This window comes from Enhydra lutris, unplaced genomic scaffold (assembly GCF_002288905.1).
Source record: "Enhydra lutris kenyoni isolate GAN:26980312 unplaced genomic scaffold, ASM228890v2 scaffoldscaffold17, whole genome shotgun sequence".
NCBI classification, from domain to species: domain Eukaryota; kingdom Metazoa; phylum Chordata; class Mammalia; order Carnivora; family Mustelidae; genus Enhydra; species Enhydra lutris.
In genome coordinates, this window is record NW_019154101.1 from 18,311,037 (window position 1) to 18,324,812 (window position 13,776).

Below are 13,776 nucleotides of genomic sequence, written 5' to 3' on the forward strand. Positions count from 1 at the left end.
TTTTTCTTAATTTAAATTTTATTTTTTATAAACATATAATATATTTTTATCCCCAGGGGTACAGGTCTGTGAATCGCCAGGTTTACACACTTCACAGCACTCACCATAGCACATACCCTCCCCAATGTCCATAACCTCACCCCCCTCTCCCAACCCCCTCCCCCCATCAACCCTCAGTTTGTTTTGTGAGATTAAGAGTCACTTATGGTTTGTCTCCCTCCCAATCCCATCTTGTTTCATTTACTCTTTATTTAACCCACTGAGCCACCCAGGCGCCCCAGGGTACACGGTTTTAAATACATATATCATTTAGATTGTTTTAACTAACGAACATCACTGACATCTTTTTCAAAAGTATCCCTAACAACTATTTAATAGTTTTCTGTTGATTTTATAAAACAAGGCAATAATTTGGAGAATAATAATCAGCTTTGTATGGATCTGCACTTTATGTTAATCATTACATGAAACAATTTTGAAGTAATCCTATAGGGAAATTCAAATCAAAAGGAAAGAACAGATTCTTTACTGAATTCTAGGTAGTGATTTATGGACAATATGATCTTATGATAGTCCTATAGAATTCACTTTATAAGTAAAAAAATATTTGCTTTTCTCTCTTCCATTTCCAATTGGAATACACATTATACATAGACTGTTGTTTCCTGATAATGACTAGTAACTCATTAGCTTAAACTTTTACTATGTTCTAGGCACTATCCACTGGAGGTCATCTGTTAAAAAAACTATTTCTAACCCCAAGAAGTTTATCCTAAACCTGGATTTGATGGCAGAATTACAGCTTGAGTTCTCATCCTGGATTTGTGATCAAGAAACCTGTCTTCTCCTCTTGATAACTTCCTAAATACTTTCGTTTCCAGCTTTCCCACATTTGGGTTTCACTAGTTTAGCTCTCATTTGTTGGACAAGTTACAAATTCAAATTTTCCAAATTAACACACACTAAGTGGATTTTGCCCCAGATAATGAGATAATCATCATCTGCTCAGACAAGGCTGAAGCTCCCAATTTAGATCCCACTGTTTGCATCTACAGTAGGTCTAAGCAGATAGCAACAGAAGCCAGCAAATTCTCCCCTGGAGTAAACACTCCCAAAAGCCTGCGTCACAGGCTTGTGTGTAAAACATCACAAACTGTATCAAGTCTGGCTATGTGCTGGCTGTATCTCTCTGATAGCAGCTATACTCAGGAATGGTATCCCTTCTCCTTATTGTCCCTTCTAGACAATTCTTACTCTTCCCTATAAAAATAATTGCCCCTGTGAGGCTCTTGCCCCATAGCTATACGCCTTTTTTCTAGTCATATTGCTTCCATCTTTTGGATTTGTGATCATCCCAGTCAGTTATGGAAGATCCTAGCAAATATATTTCTACAAGAAATCTGTCTCTTCCACATCCAAGTACACCCAGGTAACCTTATTCCTTTGGGATGATACATCATGATACATACTGACAGGATAGGTCTTTGCCTCCAAGATTATTCTTTTCCATACTGTTTCACACACCCTGTCCCCTACTTATCACCTAAAGATGAAGAATATTAATAGTGAAAATAAAATAAGGAGGAAAAGAATAAAAATTTAAAATCAATACATCTGGCCACAGTGAGAATAAAAATCATGGGCATCATCACCTTCTGGGCCATTTCTGAGGCTACAGAATTCACTCTTCATTCCTGCAATTCCAAGTCACATGACTCTGTGTGTAGATGGATTTGCACATCTACTAAAGAGGGCATCAATTAAATAATCAACTGAAAAATAGTGCGGTCAGTCTCATTGGAGAGAATCAAGTATTTCTCCACCTAACTATAAATCTCAATTTAGTCATTAAACAAAAACTGTACATTAAAAATAAATTAAGGCTACAAGTCATGTAAAATATATTTGAATCATGCTGAAGAACAACATTACCACATTTTTTTAAAGGTGAAAACGACCGACCTTTTTGTTTCAAGGGAGGCTCCTCTATTTCTCCTAAACCAAGACAAAAACAGTAAATTAGAAAAACTTTTAGCATTGAATAATACTGCCTCTCTCTTTTCCCATTTTCTTTTGTTCATTAAAAAAGCCATCTATTAGTTTTGACATTAGTAGTTCTTATATTACTTTGCCTCCCAAATTCCAGTTTTTAAGTATAAACTTTGTTTATGTACATTTATGTGAGATAGTTTCGCTTTTATGAGTTCAATAAAATCATGGCAGCAATCCAAATTATACATTATAGTCCGTATATCATGTTCATTTCAGTTCTCTATTGTTCATCTTGACCTCTCGCTGGGGCCAAACAAACACAAATTCAGACAAAGTCAGAGAAAGGGCTGTAATAACAGCTTTCCTGGTAGTCATGACTGAATACATGATTTCTGATGACTAAGGCTGACCCTCAAAAATGTCATGTAAAAGATAGAATCATAAGGTTTTGTTCTTTGTTTTTTTCTATCCATTCAATAGTAGTTTATGTTTGGTTGGGGTTTATTTCCTTTTGTTTATTAATATATATGAGAGAGTACATAGGTTAGTTGTGTAATCATTGTGATGTTTATAATGTCCCTCCATTCTACACCTCCATTTGGCTCATTAAGTTTATTTTTGATTACAATTTTAGTAGAATTGATTTCTATTTGATCATGAATATGACTTACATGTATAGAACATATGCCTATCAATTATTGTTATTATTTCAGTCTTCCTAAGGATAAACATGAGAAATAGCTACTATTTTCTCCCCAAAGAAGCATATAGATGTGAGGTTCTATTGTGAGTTTGACCCTTTATAGTAGACCCTTTCTACTATAATCCTACCCAAATGGTAGTATTTAATTCTGATATCTTTGCCATAATGACAGATGAGCTATAAAATGAAAGCCAAATAGGGACTATTTACTGAGTTTGGCAGCCTGTCAATAATGCTGTTAAACCTCAGAATCGTATTCATTTTGGTTTAGCCTGACCCAAGCGCTCATTTGTGTTTAAACTTAAGCAAACCACTATAATGCCTATCTAATATTGTTCTGAGAAGTTAGGTGGGTCTCTATGCTCTTTGTACCTTTATCAGCGTCCTCATCCCCATCATCATCATCATCTTCTTCATCACCCTCAGACGAGATGATGTCAGACAACAAAGAAAAGAAGCCATAGACCCAGTCCGTGGTTTCTTCCACAGCATCATGCACAAGTTTTAGAGGATCTGAGCCAATCTTGGAAAGAGAGCTCGCTAAAAGTAATTCAAAACAAGAGAAAAATTTTACAGTCATTCCCCCCAAAAACTAAGAAGAGCCATTTATCCTGATTTGTGCCTTTGACACAAAATATGTCAATTTTATAAATGTAAATGTCTCTTGGCTACAATTTTTTGGGGTGCTCAGAAACAGAAACTATATTTTGTTACAGTATCCATGTGTATTCAATTAAATAGAAAAGTTATTGAATACTTACGGTACAAAACACTATGGGGTTACCAAGAAAGAAATTGTCCTGGAGAAGTTTATAATCTAAATAAGAGTTTAATACAGGGCAAAATTAGGAATGGATTGAAATAGTGTACATCTATGTTATTCAAATTGCAATATACACCCTATATTATGGATGCTCAGGAACAGTAGATATCGTTGTTGGCCCATCTTATACTGGAAAGTGTCGTGAAGAAGATAGCTCTGTAAATTTTTTAGGCAAACAATAAGTGCCAAGTAGTGTTAAGTAGCTGTGACTAAAGTAAGACTAATAGATCCATTTATTATAACTTGTGGTGTATCAGTAAAAATCTGGAATTGTCAAGGTAGTATTCATATCAGGTTCCAGCTAGATTCACTTTGTTTTTTCTTTTTAGGCATCCCAGTACCTGAAAATTAGAAGTATATAAATTTCTAGTAACTTTAGTAGATAGAATTAGGAAAAACTGAAGTCTATAAATCTTCCATTTTTTTAATATCCTGAGAAATAGAAACTATTTGGGAACTGAAAGATTAAAAAATAAAAATGCAAGCAAATAGACATAATAAGTATTTCTAAAATGTTGTCCTTCTCATTTTAATTGCATGAAAATTACTCTAAGGGGACAGAGATAGCCTTTAATATCTGATTGAAGAGGCTCTATATTTAAAACTATGGCATAAATTGCAACTGATTTTTCATCAATCTAAATTAAATTTTAGATTTATGTTTTACTTAATTTTAGAAACTTTTTTTAGTTTTTCAGGGATTTTTCTCCCTCTGATATCTTAAAAGAATAGAATTATATCAACATATGATATTATTTAAAGATTAAGGATTCTAAAATTAGGCTTTTATTTTGAAGGAGATAAGAAGTCGCTAGAAGGTTAAAGCAAAAAATGAAGTGATTTGACTTATGTAACTTCATTCTCTGTGTTGAGGATTGGAAGAATGCCAGGTTGGAAACTGGGAGATGAGTAAGAGCCAAATGAAATAAGCAAGGGGAAAGATGATGGTGATTTCTATCAGGATGATAGTGTGTGTGTGTGTGTGTGTGTGTGTGTGTGTGTGTGTGTGTGTGTGAGAGAGAGAGAGAGAGAGGTGTGGTCATTTTCTGAATGTATTTAAAAGATACAGATAATCAGATGTGATACAGATAATCAGATGTAAAAGATTATCTGTAAAAGATACAGATAATCAGATGTGCTCCTAGATGTGAGAGAAAGAGAGGGGTGCAGGATAACTTCAAGGTTTTTGGCATGAAAAACTGGCACAACAGAAATGCCTTTTGTTGAAATGGGGAGGTCTGGAGAGAAACAGGGTTTTTTAGGGGTCTCATATAAGTACAAGAATTTTAGACATATCAAACTTGAGTTCCCTATTAGACATCTTTGTGGAGATGTAGACTTTGTACACCCCAATATGACCTACAGAAGAGAAGTCTTAACCGAAAGTAGAAACATAGGAGTTTAGTAGAGGATAGAAGGTATCCAAAATCATGATACTGAATGATATCACCAAGGAAGTGGACCCAGGAGCACATGAACATTTAGAGTACAGAGAGATCAGTCAGAAGAATGAACCAGCAATTGATTATGACAAGGAGAGATGGAGAGACAGAGACAGAGGTCTATACACACATCCAGGGAGAGAAAAGCATAAAAAAAGAGTGTAATGTCTTAGATGTCAAATGAGGAAATTGTCTTGAAGACGGGTATAGAGTTCAACTGGCAAATGCTGCTGACAGGTCAAGTAAGATGAAGACTGAGAATAGACCTTTAGATTTAATGATAAGGATGTCACTGGTGACCTTCAAAGGGCTATTTCAGAGGAATATATTCAAGACCAAATCAGAAGAATTTAGAGGTGGTAAGTGCATTTTATTATAAAGTAAATGACAGAGTTTGGGCAATGTTTGGAGAGTATTAGAGTCATTGTAGGTTCTCCGTTGTTTAACATTGTTAAAATGGAAAGAATATTCCATTTTACCCTGATGAGTAAGATCCTACAGAAAGGGGAAAAGTGTGTGCTCACTTAGACAGCACATATACTAAAAAGGGGGAAAGTGATATGAGAGAAAGGATTTCTGGGGAAATTTTAACTTTTATGTTCTATTTCAGGGGATTCACAGCCTATCCAAGGATGCCAAGTTACAAAATGTTGGTTTCAGGAAAATTTATCTCCATGATTCAGTGACAATATAACTTTACTCTTTGGATCTTATTTTACGGCATTCTGGAGAGTTTCATTTGAGCAAGATATGGTAGTCTGAATGATGAGATTAAACCTTAGAGAACAGAAATGAAATGGAATTTTATAATTGCAATTGAAAAATTTTAGAGAACTGTATGTAAGGAACTGGATTGTAATGGCACCATTAAATGTATTTTTTAGCACTAGTATATTTTATATCTAATGGAAGAATACGGCAAATGGGATTTTTATGATCTGAATAGATTGAGACCATTTCCCCATTTCCCTTTTTTCCTAAATGTTCACTGAGGAACTTAACAATAAAATTCAACAAAATAGATATCGGTTTAATTATCCTTGTGCTTAAATGCACTGTATATACACTCTGCAAACATGTATATTGCCTGGTTCTAAAATAGTCAAGCCAGGATGTTTTCATGAAGTCAATTTTGCTGGTTTGAGAGCAGCCTCTGATTTTTAGTTATGTGGACAACAACGTTAAAAACATGGATATAGATGTACATATAGATAATAGATACAGATTATAGGTGTATATTAAATAAGACAGTAGTCCTCAAGTTAATTCTAACTCTCTGTCTTGGATATCACATCCAAATTATATCAATGGGAATAACACTATACCATGCAACAAAACCTTTTATTGATGAGGAGTTGGGTTTTTTTTTAAGATTTTTTTTTTTTTTTTTTTTTTGACAGACAGAGATCACAAGTAGACAGAGAGGCAGGCAGAGAGAGAGGAGGAAGCAGGCTCCCCGCTGAGCAGAGAGCCTGATGCGGGGCTCGATCCTATGATCCTGGGATCATGACCCAAGCAGAAGGCAGAGGCTTTAACCCACTGAGTCACCCAGGCACCCCAATGAGGAGTTTATTTTTTTAATTATATTTTCTTACCTCTCATGTTTCCATGAGTTAAATTAAATATATTACATTGAGGATCATCATAATAATAATAGTAGCTAACATAGAGAGTGTGTATTACCTGCCAGATACTACTCTTAGAACTTTATTTATGTTAATCCACATTTCCCTTTCAGTAACCCAACGAGGGAGCTATATTATTTTATCTCTCTTTCAAATATAAGAAAACTGAGGTTTTGCTATATTATTATCAACAAACAAACAAAGATGTGAATTCACAATTTGTTGTAGAGTCAGATAGTGAATGAGAGATTCTGGGAGGGGTTTTCCTGATGTCAAAAGGGGAAACAGGACTTTGTTGCATGGGAACATAAAGCCTAGAGCTGTTGTAGCCACCTTATAACCATAAAGACAGCCGCTGATTCACTGAGGAAGACAAAGGTTAAAAAAAGGAAGAATTTGAGTCCATATGACATTGCTGATGCATTGAATTATCCAATCTTGGAATAATCGCCCTACTTCTAGAGCTTCTGTTATGTGAGATAAGAAGTGTTTCTCAGTGTTCAAGTCACTTTTAATTGTATCTTATATTTCTTACAGAAAAATATACCACCAGATGTGGGGGAAACTGCTCTAGGCTCCTTATGATCAGAAATTGGATTCTTAGGGATGCCTGGGTGGCTCAGTTGGTTGAGCGGCTGCCTTCGGCTCAGGTCATGATCCCGGCGTCCTGGGATTGAGTCCCACATCGGGCTCCTTGCTCATCAGGGAGCCTGCTTCTCCCTCTGCCTCTGCCTGCCATTCTGTCTGCCTGTGCTCGTCTCTCTCCCTCTCTCTCTCTGACAAATAAATAAAATCTTTAAAAAAAAAAAAAGAAATTGGATTCTTGGCACTGATAAAAGAGTGCCAAGAGTGCCAAGAGAGGCAAGGAAAAGTTTAAAATTAAATACAGTTTTTATTGGTTCTCTGTCTTTGAAGCCAAACTATACAGATACTTAAGTTTCTAAATGGGAACATACATGGGATATTAACATTAGTCATTTTCTCTGCTTTCCTCCTAAAGAACCAAGTCCATGTTTTCACCATTATCCTTAACCATCAGTCTTACATTCTTTAAGGTATATTAGACTCTTCTTTACCTTTCAAATCCTGATAAACATCAGCAAATAAAAGTTATAAGCTTGGGTTCTGAGCTCAGACTGACAGCATTTAACTTCAGGCCTCCCACCTCATGCCATGCCAGGCCATATTGGAGGCAGAGACAGAAGGAAAAATAGTAACAATAATCCTGTCTTTATTTAAAATCTTGATATTTTGTTCATTGCAGACTTTTGCATTAATTTTGAAATTTTAAATATTTCATTAAAGAATCATGCATCTTAGTTACTGATTTTTTCTAAGTCCTTACATTTTGCACCCAACGTGAGGGCGTCACTCACCTCACTCTAGTCCTAGTCCTCCCCCCACAGAGAGCTGTATGTTGTTGAGTGGATCAGCTTTTTCCATGTCTACTAAATTCATTGATGCTGTTGCTTTTCCAAAGTCACTCTTCTACAGTCACCCCTTCATGCCTGTTATCTTTATATTCAGCCTTCTTATATTCCATATACCCAGTTCTGGCAAACAGTATTATACAGTGGGAAAAAATGGTTTTTTCTGTGCTTCAGTTTGCTGAACCGCAAAAGGACAGTAAGAGTAATAATATTAACAAGATTCTTGTGATTATTATATGAGATAATACATTCAAAGCACTCAGTATGGTGCCTGATTACTAATAAATGTCAATGTGGAGAAACAAGTAAGATTGTCTTTGAATCTTGAATGAGCCATAGGTTTTATTTTTGTTTGTTTTTTTCTTTTTCTTTCTTTCCTTTCTTTCTTTTTTTTTTTTTTCTTTTTTCAGTTTTCTAGCTGGGGCAGAGGCTTTCCCTCCCCTTAGCAACAAGCTCTGTGTATGACCTCAGCTTCAACTCAGGTCTCCACATACTGCACCACACTCATTTCCATATCCCTCTACATCTCTGGGTCCTAAATTCCCACTGCATGGTACCCATTCCCAAATGAATTACCCTCTCAACTATAGATTGCCCCATTCATATCTTATCAGAGGAAAGAACATCTCAGAGGTGGGGTAGATTTGCTCATCTGCATTTGTCGAAGCCACTCCAAAGGATGGTGATTGAATAGGAATCCTAGGCATCTTCTGACCCTTTTGCCCATGAGTCTCTGCCTGCACCAGATGGTATTTACTGAACTTCACTCAAACTCCCTGTATATAAACTCCTTGGGGTAAAGAACCTAAGGCAGAGTAAAGGAAATAGTAAATGTTATCAATTCAGCTTTTAGAGCCATTTAACTCAAACATTATGGTGGTGCTCCATGAATATAGACTGTTACAAATATTGTCTTGTGATCGTTAGGACTCATGAAAGAACTAGTGACTGTCCCTTACCTCCCAGGAAATATTCACATTTAAATATCTGGATTTAAACTGAGGTAAGGACTTTTCAAAGTGTCACAAATGCTACCCCAATTAGAAAAAATTCAATTTGTATGTATGTTGATATGTGTACTTTGAACATAGGAGCACCCAAATGAAATTGACTAGGAAATAGAGAGATTCTTCTCTCAAGACAATTATTCAGGACTTACTATGTACAATATCCTATCCTGATATAATCAGCCTCGTGCTTCCACTTACAGGCTTGCTATACAGGTGTTTCTAATTTTGATATGTGAAGAAAACTGTCTGAAAATATATAGTGGCAATTTTCCAGACCTAAAAAAAATTCCAATTTTAAGTGACTGGTTTCTCCATTCTTATTGTAGATAAGTGCTGGAATACTCTTGCTTCTGTTAGTGAAAATTTGATCAAGTGAAGAAAAATATTAGCAAATCATGCATCATTTAATATGCTCTAAGCATATGACAATTTTTGCTTGAAGTACTGTGAAAATTACTCGGTATTTGTTCAGGGTAAACAGAATTCTCTAGAACTTAACAGTGCCAAACAGAGCTTCAGATGTGTTTCTCATTCCCATGCTACCCCCAAGAATGGGAAGAAGGGAACATAAGTAGGTAAAACAAGTAAAAAGATAAAAAGATATAGATGTTATGTTAGTATATGCAGAAAGCGATGGTTGTCTCCTCTGTGTTAGGTTTCTTATAATCAGAAATGCAACTGAGAGAATAAAAATTCTTATTAAACATTTTAGACTTGAGGTTTGACATCATTTGTAATAGTCAACAATTTTCTAAAGATGTAAGGTTAAAATCCTGATTTAATTTAGCTTATTTTTAACCAGAATACATTTGCAATGGAAAGCACTCAAAATGAACTTAATAGCCTTCTGAGTCTTCAGGCCCCAGAGTTTCCAGCATTGACAATGCTAAGTACAGATACTTAAGAAGTAACAAACAAGAATACATGCTTTTATATCCACTTATTAAGGTCAGTGTCCTTATCAAAGGGACATTTACTCAAGACATTGTGCTTTAAAGCATTTTAGGATCAGTCTTTAGTAACTTTCAAACAATTTCTCATGGGTTAGACCATTTAACTTAAACAAACTTGGTTGAACTCAATGATGTCAGAACTGCCATCTTTAATTTTTATCATCACAATAGAAGGGCTTTCAATTTCTTATACTCCCTTATATGCCTTTTTTCTCCCATGAGTTTATGGTTTTCTTATTCTCTAGTTCACTTCAAATTGAAAGTAAAGCCAATATGTGAAAAATATAACACATAAAAGAAAGTCAAGAATTCAGGAAATGTTTGAAATAGCACATGTATTCCTCCATAGTTAATCTCTAAGGTGTATTTATATCCTGCCGATGGAAGTTTGTAAAAGACACGCTAACTTGAATTCCAAATCTTCCCATTATTTTCTATTGTAAATTCCTGGAGGATAGCTATATTTTTGTAAGTTTCCTTCAGTTCTGAGACAACACTTGATATTTTTTTGTACCAGAATAATAATAATCTGTAAAAACTAACATAGCTTTTCCTTTTTTTCTTTAAGAGAGAGAATGGTTTGGGGGTGGTGCGGGGAGGCAGACAGAGGGATTGAGAGTTTGAAGCAGGCTCCCCACTGAGCAAGGAGCCCTATGCGGGGCTCAATTCTACGACCTGAGATGATGACCTGACCCAAAATAAAGAGCCCATGGCTCAACCAACTAAGCCACCGATATGCATTGCTAAAACAACTTTTTTAAAGACAGCTTTTCCACCCAAGAAATATTTTAAGAAGGGCTCGTTTCTTAATATCCTCTCTTTAAATCCAAGTATAGTATTCCTTTAATATGATTTCCATTGTTAAGTGTTTGCCTTCTGCTCAGGTCATGATCCCAGGTCCTGAGATTGAGCCCTGCATCGGGCTCCTTGCTCAGTGGGGAGCCTGCTTCTCCTTCTCCCTCTTCCTGCCGATCCCCTTGCTTATGCTCTTTTGCTCTTTCTCTGTCAAATAAATAAATAAAATACTAAAAAATTAAAAAATTAAAAAAATGATTTTCACTGAAGAGTTCATTGGAGTGGAACTGCCTAACTAATAAGGATTTGGGAAGAATAAAAGTGAAATATTAAAATGGAGAGGTAGAGGCCAATGAACATTAAATTCAGCTGCTATAGTATAGGCTTTGCATTGGATACTTCTGTTGCAGTATATAATAACATTTCAAGGATCTCTGCATGGACAAAAATGTGGAATTCAAGGTATGTTGAAAATTTTCTTGGAAATTGAATATATAGGTTAAAATAATTTTTTGTATTTATTTAATTAACACTTCGTGATTTAAATAAGAAATTGTAAATATTAAGTCAACTCATTTGAGACTGGATAATTAAGTTATGAAGTAACATGATATTTCTATAGAGCATCTTTCAGATGCTTCTATAAAGAAAATAATATGATGAAAACTCATTTTGCTCTATTTAAATGTGTGCTTTCACAAATGAGTGATAACTATGCTATTGCCATATTCAATAATATATATTTTAAAAGTAGGATGTTTAAAAAGTTGTATATAAGCACCTGCCCTGAATTTCATAAATGATGCATCCTCAAAACCAATTTTCTCTGAGTAACTTTCCTCCAATTGGCTCTTTAACATGCAGACGATTTACAGACGTTGAAATTCCCTTGAACTTGTTATCCTTACCCTCAATGAACAGTCCTCAAAATGGTGAAATGGAAACTTGGATTCATGAAATTCCCTGGTACTTCCTTTTTAAAAAAAAAAATATTTTATTTATTTATGTGAGAGAGAGAGAGAGCTCACAAGCAAGGGGGAAGGGCAGAGGAAGAAGGACAAGTAGACTCCCTGCTGAGAAGGGAGTGGGATGCTGGGCTCAATTCCAGGACCCTGGGGTCATATCCTGAGTCAAAGGCAGGCGCTTAACTGGCTGAGCCACCCAGGTACCCCTTCCCTTGGTACTTCTAATATTAACCACACTATGAGACATCTTTACTTATGCAGGTGGAGTTAGGTTCTGAAGGCAGAAGAAGAGCCCCTTGGGTGAAAATATGGACATAAAGTAGAGGGAGCAAGGAAATCTGGAGTCTGGGAGGGAAGGGATGAGATTCATGAGAACAAACTGGAAATTGCATCAGTCTTAGGACCTCCAAAACTCCCTCTCCAAAGAGAAGAAGGTGTCGACCTATCATGCCAGAAGTGAAGAAGCTGAAGAAGGATTTGTCAGGAGCTGGAGCTGCTGCAGAAGTAGCTGCTGTCCCATGCAGGCAAGGTGAGCCAAGGGATCAGGACAACATGCATACTCATATTTAAAGGAAGACATTTAAAAATTGTAATAGGGGAATAATAATAAAAAGATTTGCAATTTTCATTCTGGCCTCAGAATGAAAAGGAGACAGAGGCAAGATTATAGGCAAAAAGAAAATACATGGCTAATACAACAATCTTGAGGAAACCAAGGCAGGAGTTCTAGAAATAAGGCACAGAGTGCAGAACAGAACCAACAGATGTTTAAAAGTTAAATGAGTGGGGGCGCCTGGGTGGCTCAGTGGGTTAAGCCGCTGCCTTCGGCTCAGGTCATGATCTCGGAGTCCTGGGATCGAGCCCCGCATCGGGCTCTCTGCTCAGCAGGGAGCCTGCTTCCTCCTCTCTCTCTGCCTGCCTCTCTGCCTGCTTGTGATCTCTCTGTCAAATAAATGAATAAAATCTTTAAAAAAAAAAAAGTTAAATGAGTGATTTTTGATCACTGAGTGTTTATGGATAGTGGGGAAAGAGGAAAGCTTACAAAGAGTCCCATGTTTCTGACTTAAAAACCTGGAAAATGAACTGGACTTAAAATCTAGGAGGCAGGCCTGGAAAGAAATACAACTACCTCCGGCAGGAATCTTGAGTTTACTGCTTCAACTTGATGACCTTATGCAATTAGAAAAATTGGAGAGAGATTGAGGTTAAGGATGGGGAAAATAAAAATGCTTATGAGATTCATTTTTCCTTCAAAATAAAAATAGTTTTACTGACTCTCATGGTGGGAAGAATGCATTTTCTTTAAAACATACCTTATGGGCTTCGATTGTTTAGAACTGTGTCACTGCTTTTATCCTCTAAACCTCACTGTCTCACAACTTTAGAAGATTGATCCTATTATTAAATTGAGAGCCATATATTAAAGATAAGTAGGCTAAATATGATGACAGCTTGCATATCACTTGTTTGGGTAATGCAAAGTCATTGCAACTGAAGCAATGGAACAAGGTGGTAATGTCTGATGGGGGCAAGAAACAAATAGTGCCAAAGAAGAGAGTTACAAAAGTCATAAGAAGATAAGGTTTTAATAAGGATGTGGCTGTCAATAGCTCTAATGCTAAAGGTTTAACTAAGATGAAGATGTAAAGTGTGCAAGTTGTTCACACTTAAGTTGATTTGTTCAATGTGTTCATTAAGAAGTCAAGTGTGTATTTGAGACATTTTAGCAGAGTGATAGAATAGTTTCAGATCATCTCTTAACAGAGGGGTTTGTCTAGAGAGAGAGAGAGAAAAAAAAGAGGACAGTAGCTAAATAGAGATATAGGGAAGTAAGGAAATTTGTTTTTCCAAGTTTAGAAAACCAATAAACACTCGTGGTAAAGGAGGGAATAGATGAGGAGATTTTTAAGATACAGGAAGGAGATGGCTTTTACATTTAATACATTTAAATTTAATACAACAATCTTGAGGAAACCAAGGCAGAAGTTCTAGAAATAAGGCACAGAGTGCAGAACAGAACCAACAGATGTTTAAAAGT

General features: G+C 36.0%; 1 protein-coding gene across 1 annotated transcript in view; it reads right to left on the minus strand.

Moving 5' to 3' along the window:
* Positions 1-13,776, minus strand: part of LOC111147752 (triadin) — a 296,121-nt gene that overhangs the window by 269,040 nt on the left and 13,305 nt on the right. Inside the window, 2 exon segments of the mRNA XM_022503974.1 lie at positions 1,963-1,995; positions 3,068-3,235. Of these exon segments, the coding sequence (XP_022359682.1) occupies positions 1,963-1,995; positions 3,068-3,235 (201 nt within the window).